At 52.8% G+C, this 25,395-nt stretch overlaps 2 protein-coding genes across 8 annotated transcripts in view; one reads left to right on the top strand and one right to left on the bottom strand.

The window, feature by feature from the left end:
• ssbp4 (single stranded DNA binding protein 4) overlaps nt 1-25,340 on the top strand; it is a 71,664-nt gene extending 46,324 nt beyond the window's left edge. Inside the window, exons 5-17 of one of the 7 annotated variants that reach the window (XM_088621939.1) lie at nt 1,144-1,227; nt 4,170-4,229; nt 4,523-4,589; nt 4,720-4,787; nt 6,507-6,574; nt 7,761-7,806; nt 8,145-8,180; nt 8,321-8,375; nt 9,224-9,294; nt 9,789-9,867; nt 10,685-10,713; nt 10,812-10,913; nt 25,201-25,340. In XM_088621939.1, the coding sequence (XP_088478065.1) occupies nt 1,144-1,227; nt 4,170-4,229; nt 4,523-4,589; nt 4,720-4,787; nt 6,507-6,574; nt 7,761-7,806; nt 8,145-8,180; nt 8,321-8,375; nt 9,224-9,294; nt 9,789-9,867; nt 10,685-10,713; nt 10,812-10,913; nt 25,201-25,281 (846 nt within the window). In that variant the 3' untranslated portion in view covers nt 25,282-25,340. Of the gene's footprint in view, nt 1-1,143; nt 1,228-4,169; nt 4,230-4,522; nt 4,590-4,719; nt 4,788-6,506; nt 6,575-7,760; nt 7,807-8,144; nt 8,181-8,320; nt 8,376-9,223; nt 9,295-9,788; nt 9,868-10,684; nt 10,714-10,811; nt 16,493-25,200 lie in introns of those variants that run through there. The other 6 variants (XM_088621933.1, XM_088621936.1, XM_088621935.1 and 3 more) reach the window with 6 other exon arrangements.
• Nucleotides 14,031-25,125, bottom strand: LOC148639249 (uncharacterized). The gene is made up of 2 exons (XM_088621932.1): nt 24,472-25,125; nt 14,031-21,579 (listed from the first exon to the last, which is right to left on the bottom strand). The coding sequence occupies exon 2, from the start codon at nt 21,387-21,389 to the stop codon at nt 19,839-19,841; it is 1,551 nt and encodes a 516-aa protein (XP_088478058.1). The 5' UTR covers nt 21,390-21,579; nt 24,472-25,125; the 3' UTR covers nt 14,031-19,838.
• Nucleotides 25,341-25,395: the final 55 nt, after the last annotated feature.

Raw genomic sequence — 25,395 nt, 5'->3', positions numbered from 1 at the left:
TCAGTGTCAATTAACATGAGTGTAGACAAATTCTGTAACCGTGCTTTCTCTGCCTGTGGTTTCGGTGTATGGCAGAATCACCAGCAGCAGAATTTCTCGAGTCTGTGCTATTTGCCAGTGTGGGGCTATGATAGCTTGAACAGCGCGTGCAGAAGTGAGCTGTTGTGCCGTGATCCACACCAGTGCATTCATCGCCTGCTGTTTTTCTTCGGTTCTTTGTGCGCCAACTCGCTTCTTAATTCGTAGGGCTGCACTGCCCTCTAGTGGCCCTGTTGCAGTATTACAGGTCGCTGTCATTCCTTGCCTCCAACCCTGTCTGCACCCACACCCCCCACCCCACCAATATCCCAGCTTTCCCTCTGCCCCTTCCAGAATATTACGTGGCACTACTCAGCGTTGCAGGCAGGGCCGCTGATGGGTTTTCCGCGCAGCGGTGCCAAGCCGTTGTCTCCTTACCTGGATAGATAACGATTTGACTAATTGGTTCGTTAAGCACTGATCCAACATCGCCGCCGGTCTCGTCACTCTGAGGGGAGCCCCACGGCCGATTGCTGTCCTGTGTTCTGTGTTCGGTCCCGATGGCGCAGAATGGAGGAGAGGCTGTTATTAAGTAAATGCAGAGTTACCGACGGGGCTCGTCTCAGGCGGCTGCAGCCTGGCGCTCTCTCTGCACTGGGGGGGGCGGAGGAAGGGCGGTGCATTTGGGTCTCAGGTGAGCCTGGGCCACCCTCATCTCTGGCACCGTGCAGGAGATAACGGGTCCTGTTTTTTTTCCCCTTTTTGTTTTTGTTTTTATTTCTGTCTGCTAGTGACACATGGATGAAATCCCTGCGTTTCATTTATAAGCCGCGGTTGGGAATTTTCTTGCTTTCTCTCCCATGAGATGTGCAGGCTTGGGACTTTCACGCTTCCGGGCGGCAGACAGAACCGTTGGAAGCAGCATTTTGCTCAAGAGCAAAAGGCGTTTCACACATTAAAAAAAAACCCGTGGTCCACACGGTAACCCGAACGGATCCAAAACGCATCCAGATCCAAATGAGATTCCGGTCAGTCGGAGTGGGGTCTCCCCTCTCCTTCGGCAGCTCAGGGGCTTCTCTGCACAGGCCACCACTGTCTCTCTCATCTCCCTCTTCTCTCTTAAAGGGACCTCCCGGCTCCCAGCCGTCACCCCACGCACAGCCACCCCCACACAACCCCAGCAACCCCATGATGGGACCTCACAGCCAGGTAAGGCCAGTGAGCACTGCGTGCACAGGGAGAGGGCCTAGGCGTTTCATTCCCTGCGTTAATATAGCGCCTTGCAGGCCGGCGTGCCTCGCGTGCGGTGCAGCCGTTCTGCCCCGGCGGCCCCGGCAGGTCAGGGGGGGTGGGATGGGGAGAGAGGGGCCTGGACTTGTGAGGAATCCGTGAGGTCATTCGGGGCAGAAGAGGTCTTGAAATTGACGGATTCATGTTGAGAGCGAGAGCAGTTGACTTTGACCCCATCACTGGCCATCGACATGGCCCATCTTTGCAGATGCTGTGCCAGCTTATGCCAGGTAGTGCTGCAGGGAAACCCAACACACTTGAAACCTGAACTTGAAAAATCACTATAGTTCAGGTGCAGCAATTAGCAATTTGATGCAATTAGCAAATAGCAGTTTCATAATGTGTATGTGTACTACAAGAGCAATAAATGTATAAGAAACTTTAAACCTTTAAAACTTAAAACCCTCCAATGATAAATTGCATGTTTGTCTGCTAATGTCTCCTTGTTACCATAATGTCTTTCTTACTGACTAAATGAGAGCATTTTATTTTTGACGTTTATATTTTTGTGACCTTTGAACTTTGTGAATGTGAAAAGGTTAATGAAAAAAGGCCTTTGTTTGACCTGCAGCTTATATATGGAGTAAGACAGCCTTGCCTCTTTGTTTGGCTGCAAACCCTGATTCTTGAACTTTAACCTCTAGGTCAATTAGATAGTTGACGGTCAATTAAGCAGTTAAAGCCCCCATAGGATCAGCAGCAGAAGGGCAGACCTATCCTTATAATACACTGTTGTTATCCTGACTGGAGTGAGACCTCTGCTTCATAAAACACAGCTCACACCATCTTCAGGGACGGTGTGTACACTGCTCTGGCCTGGCAAGACCTTCACAGCTGGGGTCTGACCCCGCCCCCAGACTGGCTCACGGCACCGCCCAGCTGGGGTCTGACCCCGCCCCCAGACTGGCTCACGGCGCCGCCCAGATGGGATCTGACCCCGCCCCCAGACTGGCTCACAGCGTCACCCAGCTCGGGTCTGACCCCGCCCCCAGACTGGCCCAGTCTTGAACATGGCACCATCGCTCCAGGCATGGTGGGTCCCGAGCTCGACACCGGGGCAGTACCAGTCCAGCAGTTTCTAAAGACCTGGAGCAATTTCACTGTGACCAGTTAAACAAGTGGACCGTCCACTTAACTCATCCGGGTCATCTGGCTTAACAATCGGACCGTCCCCCAGCTCCCCAGAGCTAGTATCCCCTTCTGTGAGAAGTTCCTTGATGGGGGGAGACCATGGGAGAACAGTAATAATGATTAAGCCTTTGAAAATAGTTTTTTGTTTCAGTTTTGGGGGCAGTAGTTGAAGATCAGTGACAGTTCAGACCACGGTATTCGCTGTAGGCTTTGTGTAGCCAGATCAGTTGCACTCAGCCATGGTTTTGAAGTCTGGAGAGCAGCACTTCAGTTGGCAGAGGTGTCATTGTTTCCAGGGTGTCGTTACGGTCTGTTTATCTGTATGCTTTGCACCAGAGTGTCACTGGAATACCTGTCCCCATAGGACAGGGCCTCAAAAACTTTGGTTCCTGTTTAATCCACGGTTTTGAGGAACCTGGTCTGACTTTTCAGACTCCTGTATTGATAAATTGTCACCCAGATAATTAGTTAACGAAGATGATCACTGAACCTTCATTCTTTCATTCAAATAGGCAATGCTAAGCAGGAGAATGAATGTGAGGCCATATGACAATTAGTGAACAATGTTGAAATGTTAATTAAGTGTATTGAGTACAGCTCAAGAACTGTTAGCATACACAAGGTTTTAGCTACTTTTACATGGATGCAAAGCAGTCTGTAATATAAATCTGTAAGAACATAAAAAATATCGGGGCTCAGATTTAGAAATTTCACGGGATCCTTTGTGAATGTTTCCTCTGAGCTTTCCAGGTGTCCAAAATATGCGCATTATTGCAGGTTATATGCAGGTTTCATACACATTATGTATGTGTACAGAGGGGCCACATGCTATTTTGCACGCCAGCTGTATCAGTCTTGCCAGTCATACCAATCTTAACCACAGTCCTAGTATGGTAACGACTTGAATAAAGATACCTGTAGTCTGATTAATAACACAAAGTGAACATCATGTATCTGAATGTATTTGCCAGTGTTACCTCTGACCAGGTGTGTGAGCTCACCTGCGGATTGGGGTGCTGGTGGGGCGGTAGGTGCTTCTTGCAGCGTGGAGTTGAATCCCTGTTGCTGTGGAAGGAGCTCTAGGCTACAGCTGATCTTCTCTTAACCTGCTCAGGCTGTCTGCTCATTTGCAGCTTCCTTTCACCCCCTCTCTCTTTGCTGGTTAAGTGATGACGAGCCCAGACACGAGATTAATAATTCAGTTCTTTCAGCCGGGCTGGCAGCTGCAGAGGTGGGTCTCGCAGGGGCAGCCGGTCCACAGGCAGGGCGCGGGTCAATATTCCAGTAATGATGCAGCACCTGCCTCTGTAGAGGGGCTCAAGCAGGCAGGCACATCTGCCAGTCCCCAGCCGGCGCGCAGATCTGGACTCGGCTGGGTCGCGTCCACGTTTCCCCACGCGCCCTTCCACAAGGAACCGAGCCGTTTCTTCCCTCGAGTTTTATCGTGGGCAACGGCGTCATGTTTGCGAATGACCTTTGACCTCTGACCTGGAGAGGCGTGTTATTCAACAAGAGGGGCTTTCTCGCTCACGTGTGCCTGTGGTCAGTTCCCGTGAGTGTGAGTGCCTGTGTGAGTGGTTACATGTTTTAACTCCTGTTTGTTTTTTTTCCCACGCAGAGGCGGAACAGTCGGAAAGCCCTCTGACAAAGCTCACACTAGGGCCGAGGGTCAGGGGTCAAAGGTCAAGGGACGTGCTCAATCTTCTCTGTCTCTCTCTCTCTCGTTACAGCCCTTCATGTCGCCACGGTACCCCGGCGGACCCCGCCCCTCGCTCCGAATGCCAAATCAGGTACTGCGCCCCGCCGGCGACCTCATCCTCAGCCGGGCCGTCCCGGTTCGAGCCCTCAGTGGCAGCTCCTCGGTTGAGCCCCAGTCGCACGAGAGAACCTCTCGCCTTCCTCGCCCGTCTCGGTCTGGAGCTCTGTGGTTTAGGGTCACAGCTCCTGTGCGTCCACAATCCTTGAAGCGTTGGTGTGAGTGGAGGAACCTGGAGCACCGCTGAGCCGAACAGCAGGGGGGCGGTGTGGTCGTGGCCTCAGGCCCTTAACAATGGTGGTTTTGTGGTCTTCTTGTCTCCTGCAGCCACCTGTGGGCGTTCCAGGATCACAGCCACTCCTGCCCAACAGCCTGGACCCCACGAGACCCCAGGGTAAGGCCCGGGCTGGGTTCTGAAGGGCAGCAGGAGGTTCTGGAGACTCGGGGAGGGAGTGGGGGGTGGGGGGTGGGGATCGAGGGGCTGTCGCAGGTGGTCTCTCAAGGCCTGTCTCGTTTTTTCCCAGGCCATCCGAACATGGGCGGCCCCATGAGGATGAATCCGCCCCGAGGGATGGCTGGCATGGGCCCACAGGTAAGGACGGCTGACTGTTGCCCCCCCCGTCCCCTCCCCCAAAGGAGCATGGCTTATTAACCCCTTTACTGCCACCCATTGTGTCATACGAGGGACTGGAGCAGGCGGGTGAGGATTTTGCTCTCTGGACGATCAGGACTCTCGACGCCTGATGTCACAAACCGGAAACGAGGCCCTGGGAGAGCGCGCCGCTCCCTGCCTCTCTCCGTGTGTCCTGGCCCACTCTGGGACTCGAACCCCGTCTGGTCCTGAGGGGGTGTGTGTGTGTGGGGGGTCCCCTCATAGCCCCTTCCTCCCTGAATGCTCTACGTTAGTCGCACGAGCTGCAGGGTCCGGAGCAAAGCAGGAGAGCCCGACCCTGCAGGAGCCTCCCAGCAGAGCCACTTGCCATGAGTCCCTCATGCGCGCTGTGTCCCGGGTTCGAATCTGCACTCCAGGGTCTCTGATCTCGCCCATGTGGTTTGTAAGCACCTCGCCGCATTTCATAGCGGACCGAGTGGCACCCCGAAGGATTGAGCTGGAGCCGTGCCTCCTGGGACGCCAGCATGCTTTTGACGAGACGTTAAACCCAGGTCCTGACTACTTGGAGAGTTCTAGAGGCCGTGGAACTCTTTGGAAGGGTAGGGGTGTAAGCTCCAGGGTGTCCCAGCAAAATCCCGCTCTGGGCCTAACGGTCCTCCCTCATTTCAGCTGGTGCAGCAGTTTCTCCTGCCCCCGATCTGTGTACGGAGTTGGGGGGGGGTTCTATAGTGGGGGATGAAGTGGGTCCACTGCTGTTTTTTTAAGTTCCCTGGGATGAAAGGTGCTATATAACCAAGGGGGGGGTTGCTGTTAAGTCTCCGCAGAGGCATGTATAGGAGACAGGAAGTGGGCACAGACTCCAGTGATGTTGAAAGTGACGTCTCTCATTTGGCACGCTGAACTGCAGTCCAGTGGGGAGAGTGCAGAGCTGAGTTTGCTTTCACGTGCTCTGACTTTACCTACCCCCCCCGGTACGAGTCGAGCCGAGATCGTGCCCTGCCTGTTTCGCTTTCGGGAAGAGTGGTCTGTTACTCTCCTCTCTTCTCCGTCCGAAACTTGGCAGCCCGCGGGCCGGCAGCTGCTGCAGCATCTGTTCTGCACGTGCAATTGGCTGCTGAGCAGAAGTCCCCCTGAGCCGGGCGGGGGGGTGCCATCTCCCGGCAGCGCGCGCGCCGTCCTCCGCGTCTCGGCGCTCGGGAGGCACCATCAGCCGTCCCGTTTCCCAGCAGCTTGATCCGTTTCAGGGTTCTGCTGTAGCAGCGAAGCCACCGTCAAGCCCAGGTTCGCTGCTGAGCCCCTGTTTCTGTGTGCGGGTGGGTTCGGACAGATGCGGGTTAATATCTTAACGGCTTGAGCGCGGTACGTGAATTTCCCGTCCCTTGCAGGAGCTGACACTGAAATTTCCATTTCAGGGACCCCCACCAGGAGCTGGAGCTTTAAGCCTCCTTTGGAGCAAATTAGAACCTCGCGTAGCTTTGATACGAAATGTGTTTTTCCTGCTCTCCCGGGAGCAGCTCCAGGCTCCAGCTGTGCCTGGTATCGGACTCGGGAAAGGGATCGCTGTACAGCTCGGGAATGCTGGCCCTTTCTTTTCCTCGATGGCACGCCGCCCCTATCCGTCCCTCTGCGTCTTTTCCTAAATCCCCTGTGGTCGTCGCGGTAACGGTCCCTTTCTTTTTCTGTCCCTGTGCTGTGCAGAGCTATGGTGGTGGAATGAGACCCCCTCCCAACTCCTTAGGTGGTCCGGGCCTGCCAGGAATGAACATGTGAGTCTCCGGGAAGCCAGCACCCCAAGATGGCCCGTTTTGTAGACGCCGTCAGTGGGGCTGTTAACGATCGATCAGTCGCTACACGTGAAAAAGGCTGGTTGTCGTGTGCAGAATGCGAGGATCCTGTTCCTGTGTGAGAGCCATAAACTGCATCTGGCTCTGGTCTGCAGCGTCGATGCTTGTGGCCCCCTGTGATATGCGCCACTCGCATCTCGGTGACGCCTCTGTGCCCCGAGATGCAACGGGACTCAACTGCTTGGGCATCATTTATCCCCTCTGCAGTTGCACTCTTTTCAATGTGAAACTGACATTTTGTGGGTCCCAATTTCTTTGTTGCTGATGGTTGTTCTTGTTGTATAGTGGAGTTGATGATGTTCGACCCTCGAATTGACTAATAGAGCTGGGATATTACTTGTTGCACATAGTGCTCGCTCAGATGTCAGCAAGGCAGGTAATTGCTCTGAGTGGCTAAGAACATTAGAAGGGTTACACATGGGAAGAGCCCATCTAGCCCATTGGGCAGTTAGTAGCTAATAGCTAATGGATCCATGGATCTCATCCAGCCCTTTCCTGAAGGACGCCAGGTTCAACAACATGGCTGGGTTGTTGAAGCAACCCAGCCATGTTGTTGAAGAAAAAGGAATTTAAACGGCAGAGAATGTTAAAGAAACAGAGACTTTAAAGCAGTACAGATTTGAGAGCTGATAAACCTTTGTCCACCTGTTTCTCTCAGTGTAGGTCTTTGAAATTGGCAGTACTGTTCAGTCGCATCTAGTAAACAGTTAAACAGACGCTGATGTCCAAGTTTGTCTTTCAAAGTGTAATGTATGTCCTTCCTTCAATATACAGTGGGTATAGAAAGTCACCACCCCCTTTCAAAATGTTCACCCTTTGTTGCCCTAAAGCCCAAGAAGAAGAAAAATTAAACTTCCACTCTCCAACCACCCTTCATGTAAAGATGTGCCTCAGTTTTAAATGCACTGCCATATAGATTCCACTTTTGACCCGTCGTTAATTTTTGACTTTTCTTTCTAAAATGCCCTGAAGCGTTACTGTTACTCTTTTCAAACATCACACGTTTGCAGACAGCAGGAAGGAAAGGCTGCAGTATGTGTTCTGTACAAGACATACCGTTGATGGGCGCGGGGATGGTCGCTCACTGTCTCTTCCTCTCTTTCCTCAGGGGTCCCGGAGGCAGAGGTCCCTGGCCAAATCCAAACGCAAATTCGGTACGTCCACCTGCTCTGGATCAGAACTTCGGTTGCTTTCAGGGAAAATAAACCATTTAAAGATGTTAAAGGAAGTGGTATATTGTTGGTACAATATAAATGCTTTCTGGATAGCTGGGGGAGAAAGGGGACAGCTATGTCCTTGATCTTTAAGGGTTCTGTTTAGTGTTCTGGGAGATTCTAGTGCCCGGCAAGTTTCCTGCGCATCACTTCCTGCTTGGCGTGTGGCAGCGTATCCATTCCCAAGTCCATCAGCTTTAAAATTTCCTTTTTTTTTCACCGTGTTGACTTTTGTGCCTTTCCCACTTGTCACATGTCTGCCTTCTGTCTCCCCACAGATAGCATACTCCTCATCCTCTCCAGGAAACTATGTGGTAAGTAGGAACTGTATTGGACACCAGGCTTATTACCAAAAGTGGCCTAACTTCTGAAAGTCATCTTTCTGGGTTTTGAGGGATGCAAAAATGTACTAGATTTCTCTTAAGTTTGCCCACCCCCTCTTTTTCTCTATCAGGGTCCACCAGGGGGCGGAGGTCCACCAGGAACACCCATCATGCCTAGCCCAGGAGGTGCGTCCCCTTAATTTGTCCTTGCACAACTCTTACTCTCAACTTCAGTTCCTGTTGCACTAAATTCCTGTTTTTTGAAATCTTATTGACAAAAACATTAAGAAAAGATGCTCGGTTTTTATTATTTCAACCTGTAATATTAAATGCAGATTTTAGAAGTGATTCTTTAAACAGACTTTTCAACTATTGTTATTTTAAAAATGAACGTGTATTAAAATGAGTGGTTATCATTAGTGGTGATTATTTTTGAATAGTTCTGGTGGGCTTTTCTGTTACACTAAGGGATGAGAACAGACCCCTTCCCACATGTTCTCAGCATTACTGGAAGAAGCAATATTGCTGTAGAATTGTCGTCAGCTCTGTGAGAAGTGTGGTCAATGGATAAGACAACAGCTGGTCATCTCCGGGAGTGAGTCACTGTAGAGGACAGTGGTCAGCTGTATGAGAGATGTGGTCAGAGGATAAGACTATTGTTGGTCAGCTCTGAGAGTGAGTCAGTCAGTGTTGAGGACAGTGCTCAGCTCTACAAGAGAGAGGTGGTCATTGTAGAGGACTACAGTCCATCAGCTCTGTGAGAGTCGCTCCGTGTGGGTTAGAGTGGTCAGTGTAGAGGCGAGCAGTCGGTGGTCAGCTCTGTGTTCATGGAAGGAAAGCACATTTTGTCCACTGCCTTTTTTTATCTTAACAAATATATTTTCCTCTTGTTGTCATTGTCTTGCTGCCTTGGTAACCCCCACCACCACCACCACCACACAGACACACACGCGCACAGCAGGAGCAGGGGGCCCTGGGAGCCCGTGGAAATCTCCCAGAATCCTCTCACCCCCTCCCCCCTCCTGTCTCCCCAGACTCCACAAACTCCAGTGAAAACATCTACACGATGATGAACCCCATCGGCCCAGGAGGCAACAGGCCCAACGTAAGTGTCCTGCCACAGAGGCGTCTGGGCTGGTAAGATTGGGAGATCCCCGCGGGAGGCGTACCCCTGTCCCGGGGCCTGTGGGGGGGCGTGTCTGCGATGAGCCATGTGACTGGAGCTCTGACATCACGCTCCAACGGCAGCGCGCCTTCCTGCCAACATTTCTAACCTTGCCCAAACCTCGTTGGACATGGCGCCATTTTAAGAGTTGTGTCCTCGGGCTCCAGTCAATGTGGAGGGCAGTTGCTTCGTGTAACGTTTGGTAGCTCAGCACCGATTGATCCAAGGGTCTCCTCCAGCCACTTCATGATGGGAGCCAGGAAGCTTCCAACAGCGTGCCTGTGGGGGGGCGGGCTTGCGCCACACTCCCGCAACTCTTTGCGTAAAGCAGTACTTCCCGTCCGCGGTCTTGTATGGCGGCTCCCCGCGATACGATTGGTTAGGTGTGTCGCAGCGGCGAGCGGCTCCCAGTGACGTCATCGTCTCTCTTCCAGTTCCCGATGGGCCCGGGTCCCGACGGTCCGATGGGTGGGATGGGCGCGATGGAGCCGCACCATATGAACGGATCGTTAGGTAAGCAGTAAAGCTCGGGTCACGGGCACTGAAGCACAGGGTTTGAGAAAAATGAAATGACTTAATCCGAGTAGGAAGCAGAAAGGCTGGTTCAGAAAAGTAACAAGGGTGTAGCACTGGCGCCCTCTAGTGGTGATAGAGAACATCACAGTCAGCTCATAATTAATAATAATAATAATAATGATAATTGCTTACACTTATATAGCGCTTTTCTGGACACTCCACTCAAAGCGCTTTACAGGTAATGGGGTCTCCCCTCTACACCACCAGTGTGCAGCCCCACCTGGATGATGCGACGGCAGCTATAGTGCGCCAGATCGCTCACCACACATCAGCTATTAGTGGGGAGGAGAGCAGAGAGTGATGAAGTCAGTTCAGAGATGGGGATTATCAGGAGGCCATGATTGGTAAGGGCCAATGGGAAATTTGGCCAGGACGCCGGGGTAACACCCCTACTCTTTTCGAGAAACGCCCTGGGATTTTTAATGACCACGGAGAGTCAAGACCCCGGTTTTACGTCTCATCCAAAGGACGGCACCTGTTTACAGTATAGTGTCCCTGTCACTATACTGGGGCATTAGGACCCACATGGACCACAGGGTGAGCGCCCCCTGCTGGCCCCACTAACACCTCTTCCAGCAGCAGCCTCAGCTTTCCCAGGAGGTCTCCCATCCAGGTACTGACCAGGCTCACACCTGCTGGGCTTCAGTGGGCGGCCAGTTGTGAGTTGCAGGGTGATATTGTTTTCACCACGCAGGACTGAGTAATGTGGGCAGTTTGTTTTTACTAAGTGACTCTTCTTCTGTTTCTGAAATAGGCTCTGGTGATATGGACGGGTTGCCAAAGGTAAGAATCACACCGTGTCCAGCGCACACCACGCACAGCTCATGACAGGTCACGCAGTGGTGCTAACTGTGCATCCCCCCCTCTCTCTTTCCACCCAGAGTTCTCCAAACAACATGGCAGGAATGAACAATCCCCCAGGGACTCCACGCGACGATGGGGACATGCCTGGGAACTTCTTAAACCCATTCCAAAGTGAAAGTGTGAGTCTGCCTCCCCGGACCCCCCTCTTTGTCCCCCAGTAGGACTGGGATCCAGCAGCCTTGGTCCTGAAAGGTCAGAGGTTACTGGCAGGGTAAGGGTGGGGGCCTTTGATGAGGTTGGGGACCATAACAACGGCTTCATGGTAGACTGACGTGAGGACAAGCCACACAGCAGAGATGTCCCCTAACAAGTTCCAGTATCATTGATAGCGAGAACGGGCCCTTACCAGTCATGGCCTCCTCATAATCCCCCTCTCTGAACTGGCTCCATCACTCTGCTCTCCTCCCCACTGAGAGCTGGTGTGTGGGGAGCGGACTGGCGCATCATCCAGGTGGACGTGAAGGGGGATTCCCAGTAGGACCGAGCTGCCTGTTCCACCCTCCCACCACCCTTCATGTAAAGAAGTGACTCCCGTTCTCGGTATCAATGAGTGAGTCTAGTTCTGGCTGCTGACATAGGGGAGCAATAACCTCGTTTGGCCCCCTCGGGCGAAATCGGAGGTGAAGCCTCTGAGACACCTGTTGTTGATCCCTCGCGGAACTTGTTAGAGGACACCTCTGCTGTGTGGCTTGCCCTCACGTCAACAGTCTCCCATGAGACAGAGCTCCAGCCTGTCCCACTGCGTTCTAGTTCAGACGTTAGCTGGGGGGGGGTCTTCACCCCCTATCGCAGACCCTGTGCTGTGTTTTTTTCAGCTAGAGCTGTGCCTATCCACTCTCACCCGTCTCCCCCCTCCTCTCTTCTCTCTTTGCAGTATTCACCCAACATGACGATGAGTGTGTGATTTCTTTTTTTATTTTTTTTTTATTTTTTTTATTTTTGCCGCCTCCTCCTCCTCCTCTTCCTCGCTGCCCTCTTTTCCCCCCAATTCCCCGCTCTGGATCGTCACCCTCCTCCCCGCACACCACACACACACGTGCGCCCTCCCCGGATGGGGGCTTGGCGTCGGCCGCCGCGGGCGAGAGCGCTCTCCGAGCCCCCCGGGGGGGGGGGGGGGCTGCTCTCGGACTCCCCCCACCCCCTGCCTGCCAGGCTACCTCACCGACCCGGGACACTGACCAGCCCCAGACAGCAGCAGTGGCAGCAGCCCTCTCGCTTCTCATCTGCTCCTTCTCGGGTTTGTTTTGTTGGGATGTTTTTAAGGAGAAACGCGGAACTGCTTCAATCCGGCGAAGCAGGTGGCCGATCCTGCCTGTTCTCCTGTCGGGATCGTGGTTATTTAGTCGTGTGTTTTTCTGGATGTCTTTTCCCCCCTCCCCCCCCTCAAGGGGACATCGAACCTCTGGACACCTGAGACAAAAGCACAGCGGCCGTTCTGCCCACAGATCTTCTGTTCCCCCCTACCCCTCCCCAGGCGGATCAGATGGGGGGGGCACGGATCTTAAACAAGGTCTTCCCTCCCTTCAGCTGCCTCCTCCCCCGACTCGCTGAAATACACACATGGCTGTGGGCTCCTGCTCGAACCCCAGCACACTGCCAGCCTTGATCTCCGCAGGCTGGCGGGGGGGGGGGGGGGGGGGTGTTCAGGACCCAGCCGGGATGTGACTGGAGGAACCGGACCTGGAGGCGGAGCGACGAGCTCGACCCGAGCTGGGCGATCGCCCGTTGGCATCGCTGCTCGGTAGCGGAGCTGGACAGCTGAGCTGAGCTGACCGGGGCGCTGGGATTTTCCGATGAGAGGGAGCAGCTCGCCCCAGATCTGTTTCAGTTCCTCCTCCCCCTCCAAAAACGGAACTACCTTGACTGCCTGTCCAGTTAAGAACTGACCCGCGGGCAGTGGACACACGACTACGCTGTCCGTTCAGCACAGAGAGCATTCAGTATCGCAGCTTTTTTTAATTTTGTACTTTTTCCTTACCTCTGGAGTGGCCCTCACACTTGTATTTATTTTAAACCTTTTTTTTTTTAAAGTGCCCTCTTTTGTCCTGGTAACTAGGTGACAACTCCCAGGTTGTTGGGACTGAACTGCATTGACCCGTGCTGCTCTTGCCCCTTCTGTCCCCCAGGGGGCGGTGTTGTAGTGCTGCCTCAGAAAAGAGCTGCTGGCGTGGTTTCTTGCTGGCAGTTGGCTGAAGATAATCCCCTGCATATTGATGTTAGTGGTGTAACGTCCAAGCCCCAGTGTGTTGTAGTGGACAATCAAAAAAGTTCTGTCAACGCAAGAAAAACACAAATGGAAGGGAAACCAGTAATCAGTAAATTGTACTTTATTTTTTTTATATCATTGTTATGTTCTGTCACTGTTCTATTACTTGCATTTCATAAGCCAAGTGGCTTATTCATAAGTCATATTCAAGGTCCAGCTCGACTGATCTGAAAAGCTTTCTGTGCATCTGTGTTCTGTCCCATGTGGCTCTTGACGGCAGCTGCCTGTTCCTCTGGGCGGATGTCTGTTTAGTGAAAGATGGGAGTTCCACAGAAAGGAGGCTGCTGTCACGCAGTCCACTGTGTGCACGCTGGAGAGAAACCCTTGCCCTCCCCCCGCAATCCCTGGTCTTAATTTGGTACGGCGCTGTTCTCTTTAAACAGGCAGAGGCTGGTGTCCAGGTGACTTGGCCAGGGGCTGTCGTCTTGTCCGAATCTCCCTTGCTCCATGTTGGGACATGTCATGCTGGATCGCCTGAGTCGAGCCCCCCAACTAAAGGACCACACTTCAGCAGGCGATTGGATCTGGTGAGATCCGAAAGCTTAAAAGGGAGTGGTAATGTAATGGGACCAGTTCAGCTGCTCCTCATAGGTCCAAGTCGTAGGAGCTCCTGCTGGTCTGCGTCTCAGCTTCCAGTCCAGAGCGGCTGTCTGATCTGGGGAGTGTCAGATACAAGGGTGTCTCGGTAACTGGCGTGACGCAAGTTCCTTTTTGTAGAACTTCGATTTCTTTCTTTGAATCCAGCCCATCGCCTGAAGCAGGCCCCAGAGCAACCCTGTCTCCAGCGCTGCGCTGTCCTGCGGCCCAGTGAATTGGTGGAACGAGCCCGGGCTGTTCCAACCTGACCCAGGAACCCGGTATCCAGGCAGTACGGTCTTTGCCTTTCGTCTTGTCAGCTCGTGCACGAACCCCAAACCAGCCCTGTTTGGACCACGTCCCATGTGCTGTTTTGCTGTTCTCTTTTTGTATATTTTTCTTTTTTTTTAAAAAAAAACAACAAAAAAAGATATTTAAGAAAGAAAGCTGAAAAAAAAAGTGGCCCATTGGATCTGCATTCGAATGGAAGGACTTGACCCAGGCTTTGCTTGAGAAACTCTTTGTGGGGAAAGGAGAGGGAGGCTGAGAGACAGATGGAAGAGCAGACTGCCTTTCTGCCCTGGGCTCTGCAGCTGCGGTTAATATTTCACAGCGCAGCTGTACAGGAGACACTGCAGGCCTGATTGCCAGCAGCCTGGCCCTTCCAATGCACTGGAGGCTTTTTTTTTTAAACTTCCATGATCCCAGTCTATTCCTTGTTCTCCCTGGCTGGTGAGAGTGCCCCTTTCCAGTTATATCCCAGTCCCACGAGTCTGCATCCCGAGTGGAACTGACTGCTCTCCCGCCTGCGGGCTGCAGAGGGCGCTGTCGGACCTGTGCAGCGCCTTCAGTCGGGGTGGGGGGAGACGTTGGCAAAAGCAGCCAATCAGAGGAGAGGGAAAACAACTCAGACGGGGTGATTCATTAGTGGTAGCGCTTAATTTTGGAGAATTAAAGCGTTGATGAATATGCTTTTTTTTTATTTGCACATAAACGGGAAAGGTCATTGCAGAGAAGGTTGCAGAGTGCCGCAGCACCGCCCTGTTGGCCAGTGAGCCCCAGAGCTAGGAGGGTCTCTGTCCCAGCTGCTCTCAGCCCTCTACGCGTGGTTGGTTTTGTAAATACTGTATAATGCATTTTGATATCATGGACATATTTTAAAATGTCACTACCAATGAATACAGCTCTCTCTCTCTCTGAAAAAAAAACTGTTTTTCATTTAAAGGGACGGTGTGCTTCTGTCTGACTGCTCTTGTAGCTTTAAATAAAGAGCAAAATAACAGTAACTGCATCCTTCATACAAGTTGAGCTTTCATGAAACCGCTGCATTAAATCCTCCCAGAGCCTGTATTGTCTTTTAGGGAGGAAGGAGACCACCTCCCTAGAGCTTTGTCCCTAAAAGCCGATGTCTTGGAGAGGACTTGAGTCCCCCGGCGCTGTGCTTGCAGAGTTGAGACAGAGAATCTGTGTGCTCGCCCGGTCTCTCCTGGGCTTCAGAGGATGAGCCTGAGCTCTGGGGTTCTTACCCTGTGAGTAAGAGAGCAGAGTTCACGTGAGCCCTTGTGGACTTTCACCGTAGTACCGGCCTAGCACAGTCTGTCTGCCGAAACATGCAGTGGGGCGACAGTGTCATTGCGTGAGAATGCGCCGGTTCATGCGAGCTGGGGCATGACTGTGCAGGTTTAGCAGGCTGGCCCAGCAAGGGGAGGACTTGTCTCCCGAGAGCTTGTCCTGCTTGTGGGTGACGTGTCTGAGGCCGTGACGGGGGGGGGTGGCCTGACCCCCCTCCGCCACCCACAATACAGATGTGCTCGGGGAGGTCTGTCTGCACCGCAAAGAAGGCAGATGTGGGGAGGAGGCGAAGCTTCAAGGTGGTTGGAACTGCAGCGTTCCGATTTATTTTGCACTGGTTGGGCATCCTGAGTCAGAGGGTCAAGGGCACCATCTCTTTAAAGACACGGCAAGGGACCACTTATTCCAGCCTTTCATATGAAGGATTTTTTTTTTATCTATTTAAAAAGAAAACGTAAAAAAAAACAAAAACAAACGGAGACGAAACTTCAAGGACCTCATTCGAAGGAGAAAAGCGCGAGAGCAGGCGGTGTGCGTGTTCTCCCTGCTCTCCTGTCCCGGGACAGCCCCGTCTGTGTTCTCTCATCACGCTCTGTATTACCGGCCCACTGGCAGGGACTTTTTGGGGGTGCTGGGTGGGGGAGCATGCAAGAGGAGAGGGGCTCCCTCACCCAAGGTGGGGGGGGGGAGGAGGAGGTGGACCCAAACCCTCATTCTTGGTGGGGGGCAGCTACAGTCCAGCAGGGGCAGATTCGTTTTGATCAATTTGTTTTGGGGAGTTTCGTTGGAGATCACTTGACTTCTGCAGACTTTGACCAATCGCATTTTTGGCCCCTTGAAGCTGTCTGGAGCCCAGCAGCTTTGACAGGTGAATGATAACCACCCCCCCAACCCCTTTGCAGCCCCCTGGTGACCACAGACCTCAGATTGCTGAGTCAAAGGTGCAGGGCAGGGTGCTGCTGCTCTGAGTCTCTGGGGTCCTGCCATCCCTGCTGGCCTGTGTCTATGAGCCCAAGAATGCCCAGGTCTGTCTTGTACTGTTCATTGTCCTTTCAGATGACACAGCAGTATTGAAAATGAAGCAGTCTTTTTCCTAGGTTTGCTTTGTATTTTACGGTAGGTAGCTGAGATCCTTGTCTTAGGGCTATATAGTTGTCTTGTGTAGTATACCGATGTCCTTTGTATGTTTCTTTATATTGTAAAGTTTCTTTAGACTGACAAAAAGTTGCTTATTGAAGAAAGAAACAAACCTGCATCAATAATAAATGTAATTTGATTTTTTTTCCCCTTTGTTCTTGGAGTCGTCTCTTCATCTTCTGCCCTGTGCCGAAGGGCGGCGGTGGTCTGTCTGTGCGTTGTACATACGTCTATTTAAAAACAGAATTGAAATAAAATCAGATGGCTTCCTTTTACGAGACATCAGTGCTGCTCGGACGGTGCTTTGTTCTGCTTGTGGGTGTCTGTGTTTCTATCCTGGGTGGTTTTTGGGGGTGGGGTGGGGAGGAAGGGGGGGTGCCTAGAAACGGGAGTACACTGTGCTGTTCGTCATTAACAGTGCCCCCAACTGGCAGCTCTTCTGCAATACTTTAGTACAGCCAGGTCTTCAATTGCAAGTTGATTAATTGGTTTATCAATTAAGCAATTAAGGTGCTGGTTTATCGTCATGGAAGGGATTGGAGAGGCCCCCAGGTGAGTCTACACACTGCAGCCTGTTCTGGTGAAGCTGACAGGTATTTGAGAGGCTTTCTTTATTTAAAACAAGTGCCATTTCCAAAGCTGGAGTTTTCAGTACTTTCCACAAGCACAGCGACTCCTGATTTCTCTGACTGACACTTGTCCTCAGAGCCTTTGGAGGTGTGGTCCTGTGTGCCAGCGAGGTCCAATTCGGTTGTTTTAGCCATCAGACACATTTCGATGAGCAGGGCTGTCCTTTCACTAGTGGTCCTCTGCTTGTCGATACGATTCAGAGCTGAGGGTTTTTTTCATGGCGCAGTGACACAGCAGGACCAACTTAGTGTGAGATGGACACAGATGTTGGGACACATCAGAGGGGTGGACAAGTCTGGCTGCTGCCTCCAAACGCTCCAATGAGAGGGAGAGGGATAGAGGGTTGAATTTGGTGCATGTTAGTGGAGTGAATGCTGGAAGGTTAAAGCCATTTATATCCAGGATTGGTGGGGTCGGAGTTAGTGTCTGTCCCAAAGTATTGTTCTAAACACTGCATAGGGGATATCCAGTGGCCCTCAAGGGCCATTCCTGCATTTAGGGTGTCCAGCACTGACCTGTGTTTCCTCTGGATTTGTTTGCATGTGTAGTCTAAAAGCCTATAATGTGGCTTCTCTACAGCAACAGGCAAAGTCTATGCTAAGTTATCATCTCTGCTGGAGCACGATGGTATCAAACAGCCTGTATCAACTGATGAGATCGGGTTGCATCAGGGCAGTTGGCTCAGCTGGTGGGCTGGGCACTCGGCTGCAGAGATGCGTCTGTACGTGACATCAGGAATGTTTTTTTGAGGTGCTAAATAGTCTGAAATCTCCGCTCTGCGAAGCTCTGTGTGATCAATCCAGACGGGTCTACATGAGTGTGAAGTGGCTAGCTGTTCTGTTCTGAAAATATCACTTGCATCTGAGCACAGCTGATGGTAAAGGGTTGCTTATGCAAACGAAGAAAAAAAAAATCTATGTAATATCAATTGCATTGAAGTGTATGGGAACTGTCAATAATTTGCAAGGTTAATATTGACTTGGTCATTCTAAGAACTGTAGTGTTCAGAACAGTAATATTTTTAATGCCCCAGACAAAACCTACAGAGAAAAATGTATTTGTTGTTCTAACAATTTGAGGTTCTATACACTGCTTTGCCATGCCTGCACGTCTGGAGGAGCATCTGCAGGTTTGTCATCCAGCCAGTTCTGCTCCCAAAAATATAAGATCATCTGCAGATCTGTGTTCTTTTTTTAATAAGAACACAGTACACGTAGCCAAACCCCGATCTGTGATTTATAGAAGCACGCTGGGGAAACATTCTCAGACCAGCGTCCTCCTGGAATAGGAGCTGCTGTCCACTGGGCTGGGTGTGACCGGGCTTGATGCCGGAGGCCGAGGGAAGAGCACCCCCTTTACCCCGGGAACGTCACTCGTCCGCTTGTCTGCGGATGGGCAGGTGAGCGACGGGGCCAGGGAGCTCGGGAGAGCTGGAGCTGTTCCACCATGGAAGATATTTGCTATACCGCTCAGCGAAACCAGGCCATGAGGGGCGAGTCTGGCTTCTTTCCTGGCCAGCTGCTGTGTCCCTCTTGTCCTACGTCAGCTCACTGGGGGAACCATTTACTGACTCCAGGCTCCTGCAGGCACCCCATTGCCCATCGTGCACCCCGAGGTGAGCGGAACAAGAGGTCCCGAGATGAACTGCAGCTACTCGAGGGTCAGCGAACGCAAAGCAGCCGCAGCTTCACGCCCTGAGGAAAAAACTTCACTCTGATAAAATCTCTGTTGGGCCAGTATCGCCCTTTAACATAGCTGTCGTGCTTAAAACTTGTGTAAGAGAAGGCTTGAGGTCGCCTTAGGTCATTGGTTGGGTTTTAAAGATCGCTCACATTCCAGAATTAAGCCTAATCCTTTCATAACGTACTCAGGTCTCAAGTCAAGGCTGGGTGGAATGATAGAGAATGATGCAATGATGGAAAATCCTGGCCTTAATGTCAGTGTAGAAATATCAGACTGGAACAAGGGCTGCTGGGAAATGATTGTTTCCTGTGTTTATGTAAACACCCTGACCTGTCCGTTCTTTAAAGCATGTGCCAAATGTAGGAATGGCTCCGTTTTGGTGTCTTTTCAACGCAAACAAGACCTGATACTTTTTAGCTCGGTGTTGGTGGTGTTCTGTGTGGATGCGAACGTGAGGATAGTTGCATGTTTACATTCTATCCTGTGTGCCTGAAGCCTGAGCCCTCTCAGGTTCTGGAGTGTTCAGTGGTCAGGCTTAGTCACGGATTTAGTCAAAGCCCTGCTGCGTTGCAGGAGCAATCCATCTGCCTGTTGTTTCCCATCCTGCCCATCTGCCTACAGCTGTGCGAAGGGTTGTGTTGGTTCTTGAGCAGACTTGTTGGTCTGAAAGTGTCCTCTCGATGCATGAGCACATGCAACTGGGGAAAGGTAAGAGCATGAGAAACATATGAACGAGAGGAGGCTATTTGCCCTGTCATACCATTTGGTAGGGCAGAAGCTAACAGATCCAAAGAACTCATCTAGCTGTTTCTTGAACCAAGCCAAGATTTCGGCTTCTACAACGCACACCACTTTGTGTAAGGAAGTGCCCCCTGTTCCACAGCCCTGTGGCGTGTGGATATAGGAGAATCCACTGGAACTGGGAAGAAGCATATCCAAGGGAGAAGAATATGGAATAAAGGCACTCCAAGCCCCACGCTTCAAGAACTGTCTTCCTGGCCAGCTTCCGTCTTGCAAGGAGAACCTGGTTCATCGGCAGCTGGCCAGAGGTGTGCCGCGGGTGGGTCTGGAACTGCTGAAGTGGAAGGAGGTGATAAGAGCCGAGTTCGGAATAGGCAGGAATGCAGGGTTCACACGGAGGCTCCGGGACGTCGTGTGCATCTCTCTCTCTCCCCCTTTCTCACAGTAGCAGGATCTCCTCGTAGCTGCCCGGATGCTTCATCTGCTCCAGTTGGATGGAGTGTCGACGCTGTACCCTTTTCTCCTGGCCGGCCGCAAACCTGGAGCCGCAGAGCGGGCGCCAGGGAGGCTTCTCCGTGGGGGCAGGAGGTCCGAGCCCGGCAGGTGCCGGGGAGGGACCCGAAGGGAGTGGCGGGAGGAAGCTTGATCGCGCCTGGGAGCCGGACGGCATGGCGCCCTCTTGTGGCCGCCTCTCGGGGAGTCGTCTTTTCCCGGTTACGTCACCAGCGAAGACACCCTGGGAGCCCTCAGTGGACTCGATGGAGAGGGACCTCCAGCCGGGCGCGGACGAGAGCTGGCCCTTTCTGCCTGGCGCCTGCCTGCTGCCCTGGGTTTCCACTGGGGTGGGTTCCACGTTGTTACCGGGCTGAAGGTGCAAATCGGAAGAGCAGGGGTCTGGGGCCAGGTGGGGCAGCTGCAGGAGGGGTCGGTCCGGAGCGGCGGTCAGCGTGTTCCTGCGGCCCAGCACCCTGGAGTTGGTGGATGTGGGCAGCTTCTCGATGGAGGATCTCCTGGGCGACTTGCTCGTCTCGGGGGCTGGGGTTCGGGCCCGGGCGGTTTCGGAGGAGGAGACCTGTGCGGAATCCGTGCTCTTGGAGCAGGAGGTTCTTCTCGACACAGCCAGGACCCGTAGTTCGGTTTCCAGCTGCCCCTGCTCCGTTTCCTCCTCCTCCTCCTCCTCCTGCGCCCATCCTCCACCCCTCAGGCTCTCCTCGTACGCGTCCTGCAGGTGTGTCAGGTTGTGAATCTCCAGCCAGGGCTCCGATCGCAGGCGGTGGTTCTTGCCCGCCCAGCTGTCCAGTTTGGGCCGAGCGCACGCGTTCTCTCGCAGCGGGGCCGGCGCCCCTCTTTTGCTGGTCCCCCGGAAGTCGAAGATGTTCCCTCCCTCCGCCTCGGAGCTGGGGGAGCCCGTCTGGAGCTCAATCTCCGAGGGAGACGTGCAGGAATCCGGCGAGGAGTGTCCCTCGTCGTCCGGGGAGGGCGGCACGTTCAGGTACCTCTTGGTGACGGCGTGGCCCCGAGCGGTGAGGTCTTTGGAGATGATGATGATGTCCCGGCCCCTCTCCCTGCAGGCGTCCAGCAGCACCTGCAGGGTGGCCTTCTCCTTGGCGTTGACGGCGTAGACCAGCGCCGAGGCGCCCGCGTAGTCCTCCAGGCTGGGGTCGGCGCCGCGGTCGAGCAGGAGCGCCGCCACCTCGGGCCCCGCCTTCTCCCTGCAGGCGTACATCAGGGCGGTGCGCCCCGTCCTGTCCTGGCCGTTGGGGTCGGCTTGGTGGTCCAGCAGGTAGCTCAGGAGCTTCAGCTGGCTGGTGACCGGCTGGTCCCCCTGCCTGGCTTTGCAAGCCGCCAGCAGCGGCGTTTCACCCGTCTGGTTGCGTTCGTTGACCTGGGCCCCGCCTTCCACCAGGAGACGCACCAGCCGGAGCTTGCCCAGGTGGGCCGCCTTGATGAGGGGGCTTCCGTCGGTGAGGTAGTCCCATGGCTCGCCCATTTTTTGGGGGGGTCTCCGAATCCCCTCTCACCAGCCTCCCCGGTCAGGACCTGGGTCCAAGTCTGTGTCGTGGAGATAGGGAGCTCTTCCCTCTTACGGGGGACCCCCAGTGACACCCCCCCTCCTCTCAGCTCCTTACGGCTGCAGAGTCTTCAGTTCTTGGGTCGCTGCCCAGAATCCACTGCAGCTCCTGTTGCCAGGCCAACACAGAAAAGATATTTATAAGGTGCCATTGAAGAGATAGAGGGCAACACAACACTTTTTTTAAAAGAACGGTATTTCCACCCTGGTACACAGACCATTCGTGCTGAAATGACAAAGGATAAGGTAAGGGCGATGAAGTTGTAACCAGATGCTGGCTCAACACATCTGGATCTCTTTGTGCTCAGAGGCGATGACAGCAGGAGGGTAGAAACTCTTTTTTTTTTGTCTAATATAAAATCTGTTTGATTGATTTTGTATTAGACACTGAGACAAACTGATCAGAATCTTATGCGAGTCAAAACGTCACATTCGTATCGTGAGCTGGGGGGAACAGGCGCATCTCTGACTTCTGACCGATTCAAATGTCGGGTCAAGTACAAAGCCAGAAGGGGGGACACTTTGAAGCCCTCATTTTCTGAGAGGACCCCAGCTGGGATGAAAGAGGTGACCAGCGGGGAGTAGGGAGGGGGAGACGGGCTGGTACAGCATGGTCTCTTGGCACAGTCACGGGATGTGCTGTCTTGCTTCAGTCAGCTGGGATGATGGCACATTCCCCCCGCAAGGATATTGCTGTAGCCAGAGACACCCTCCCTCTGGAAATCCCTAAAACTCTGCTTTCTTAGAGTAATTAGTCTCGCTCAGATCCCATGATGGGATATGAACGTTAGCCGAACAAGTCCAATGTCTTTGTGTCTTCCCCTCCTGTGGAAACCCTACCACTGTGCTGCAAAAACAGCACAGCGCTTTCGCTGGAACCACGGAGCTTAGACATGAGTGTCCTGAAGGGCCCTTAGTTCCCGATCTGTGCTACAACCCCAGCCTACTTCCCTCAGCTCAATGTTAGTCTGTGCCAGCGAGCCAAGCGCCTGTGTGTGGCGAGGAGCTGTCAGGTTACCTGCAGCACCTGTGCTATCAGATCTGCTCTCCATCAGAGCCTCATCATTATTGCAAAGAGGAAGCCAGATACATCACAGCCTGGGGATTATCTTTGCACATAATATCAGATTCTTAGAACAGGAAGTTCTGTGATGAGGTTCCAGTTCTTTTGTTGTGCTCTTAATGCTTCCTAAGAAAATTGGGATCCTGTCTTGAGAGGCAGTCTGCAAATCTGAGTTTCTGTTTCTTACGTTATAGTGATGATGAGCCATTGTGGCCATGAAGCTCGTAGCCCAGTTTATGAGTCACAGGATGACTGTCCCTGGAGGCTGCAGTTTTTTCGTTTGTTTTCCAAATAGCACTTGCATCGCCAGCCCCCTTCCTTTCATAACACCTGCTACTGATCCAAAAATACTGTTTGATGAAAGTGACTGTGTTTCAGTGAGATCGAGAACTGTGCTCGCAGTGTGGAAAATACACAGCCAGCTGGAGGGTGGGCCATGCCTAATAATAATATAATAATAATAATAATATAATAATTGCTTATACTTATATAGCGCTTTTCTGGACACTCCACTCAAAGTGCTTTACAGGTAATGGGGACTCCCCTCCACCACCACCAGTGTGCAGCCCCACCTGGATGATGCAACGGCAGCCATAGTGCGCCAGAACGCTCACCACACATCAGCTCTCAGTGGGGAGGAGAGCAGAGTGATGAAGCCAGTTCAGAGATGGGGATTATTAGGAGGCCATGACTGGTAAGGGCCAATGGGAAATTTATCCAGGACGCCGGGGTTACACCCCTACTCTTTTCGAGAAACGCCCTGGGATTTTTAAATGACCACAGAGAGTCGGGACCGTCTCATCCAAAGGATGGAGCCTGTGTCCCCGTCACTATACTGGGGCATTCGAACCCACATGGACCGCAGTGTGAGCGCCCCCTACTGGTCCCACTAACACCTCTTCCAGCAGCAGCCTCAGCTTTCCCAGGAGTCTCCCCTCCAGGTACTGGCCAGGCTCACACCTGCTGGGCTCCAGTGGGCTGCCAGTTGTGAGTTGCAGGGTGATATAGCTGCTGGCCCTAATAAACCCTGGTCTTCTCTCTCTCTGAGGCTTGAACGGCGAGTCTCGTGTGCCCTTGAACCGGTGCCTCACAGGCTCGGGGCGATCCTGTCACTCACCCCCAAACCAGCCCGCCCCCCCGGCTCAAGGCCACGCAGCAGCACTGGGGTCGGAGGTCAAAGAGGATTGACATCTCGCGGGTCTGTTTCTCATCTCGGCATTCCTCTGCAGGAACGTGTCCTGTTCTGGCCTGTTTTTAATCCTCAAGGGCACCACTGTCCGTTTCCTGCACATTCCAGTAATATTTTGGTGTTTTCTATTTCTTGTTTGCTTACCTTAGTCTGGGGTTACCTGCCTCATCCATTTTTACCCTCATACTGTAAAAGGAGAATTTACAGCTAGATGCACTTCGAAAGATATGATATGCTAAAATATGAGGAGAGACAACAAAGGGAGCTACATGTTGTATTTTTACTTCTCCCTTGGCAAAGGCTTTCTGTTTGTAGAACAGATGAACAGTACGATCTGGCAGTTTTACTCTATTTTAGTACTGCCTAGTGAACTGTAATGATACTAGTCTATTCAGAAACAAGGAAACCCCCTGAATCTCACCCTGCTCCCTGACCAGTAAGGTTGCAGCTGCAGGAAGGCTGACAGATCTTGTTCTTTCAGCCAGCAGTGGAGTTTTAATGGCACCGCTATCCCAGTGCAGATATCGAGTGCACAGTGGGTGGAGGTTAGTGGTTTGTTATGCCTCAGGTTCAGTGTCTTTTAAACTACAGCGAGAGAGAGGGTGTCACACGGACACTGCGTTAGCGGTCAGAAACAAGGCTGTGCACACTGCTACAAGGCTGTAGCAGACAAGATTGAACTGTTAGTGAGCCAGGGCTGAGGTGGACACCACTGCCGGAGGCACCAGACAAGAGTAAGGCATGCTCACCTGTGGAGAGATGGGTCCGGTGGCCAGATGTTTCTGACTTCCCAGGAATCCAGCTGCATGGGATCAGGCAGAGGCAGGAACTCCAAATACAGCTATCCGTCCTTTTCTCTCTCCCCCCTGCCCCCCCTCCCCCGACTTGTCCCTTTTAACTGTCCTGGAAGGAATGAAACCAGTGTTTTCTTCCCACGTTCAGATGCGGCACAGGGCCTGGCATGCTGGATGGCACTGGGGCCTTCCTCGGCAGAGAGGCGAGCAGTCCTGTGTGTGGCCAGACGCCCTGCTACTGTTCTGCAGTCTGTGTGACCTGTGTGGCAGTCTCTGCGATCTGTTCCCACCCCCACCTCCTCCGCTGCATGTGTGATGCGTGCCCACGGGGGGGGGGGAGAGGGCGGCGCAGGCGGACCGCACAGGGAGATGAATGCCAGGAGCTGGAGGCGGGCACCTGCTGCGTGTGTGCGTGAGTGAGCCCAGCACTGTGTGGGCTGTCTATATGCCTGTGACAGATGCTGCCACTCAATGGCGTGTGGAGGGAAGACTCCTGAGACCCTTTTGCGTGTGTGCATTTGCAGTAATGTGAACTTGCTTTGGGAACACCAACCCAGCAGTGACCTGTAATTTAACTAGAGCTGCAGACCGACGGGTCAGTGGGAAAAGCATACGAAATATTTTTTTCTTTGAAGGCCCTCTGCTGGTGTCGAGTGTTCTAAAGCTGTTTTTTTCTCTGTACAGTGTCCCCTTTCCCCAGTGAGACTAATCAATCACTCCTGTACCGGTGGCCTACAGCCCAGTGTCACACTCAGGCTTCAGTGACAGATCACCATTACCAGCAATGTCAGGCGCCGTGGGGAGGAGAGGTAAGGGGATATATCGTTTACTTATTCATTTGTTCACACACACACAGCAGAACTGTGGGATTTTCTCTTC

Source organism: Lepisosteus platostomus, chromosome 27 (genome assembly GCF_059453375.1).
Source record: "Lepisosteus platostomus isolate fLepPlt1 chromosome 27, fLepPlt1.hap1, whole genome shotgun sequence".
Classification (NCBI taxonomy): Eukaryota; Metazoa; Chordata; class Actinopteri; order Semionotiformes; family Lepisosteidae; genus Lepisosteus; species Lepisosteus platostomus.
The sequence above is the reverse complement of the archived record's forward strand: the minus strand, read 5'-3'. Positions and strand labels throughout refer to the sequence as shown.

Excerpts from the sequence above, each read along its gene's own strand:
- LOC148639249 (XM_088621932.1), bottom strand. The coding sequence starts at position 21,389 with ATGGGCGAGCCATGGGACTACCTCACCGACGGAAGCCCCCTCATCAAG.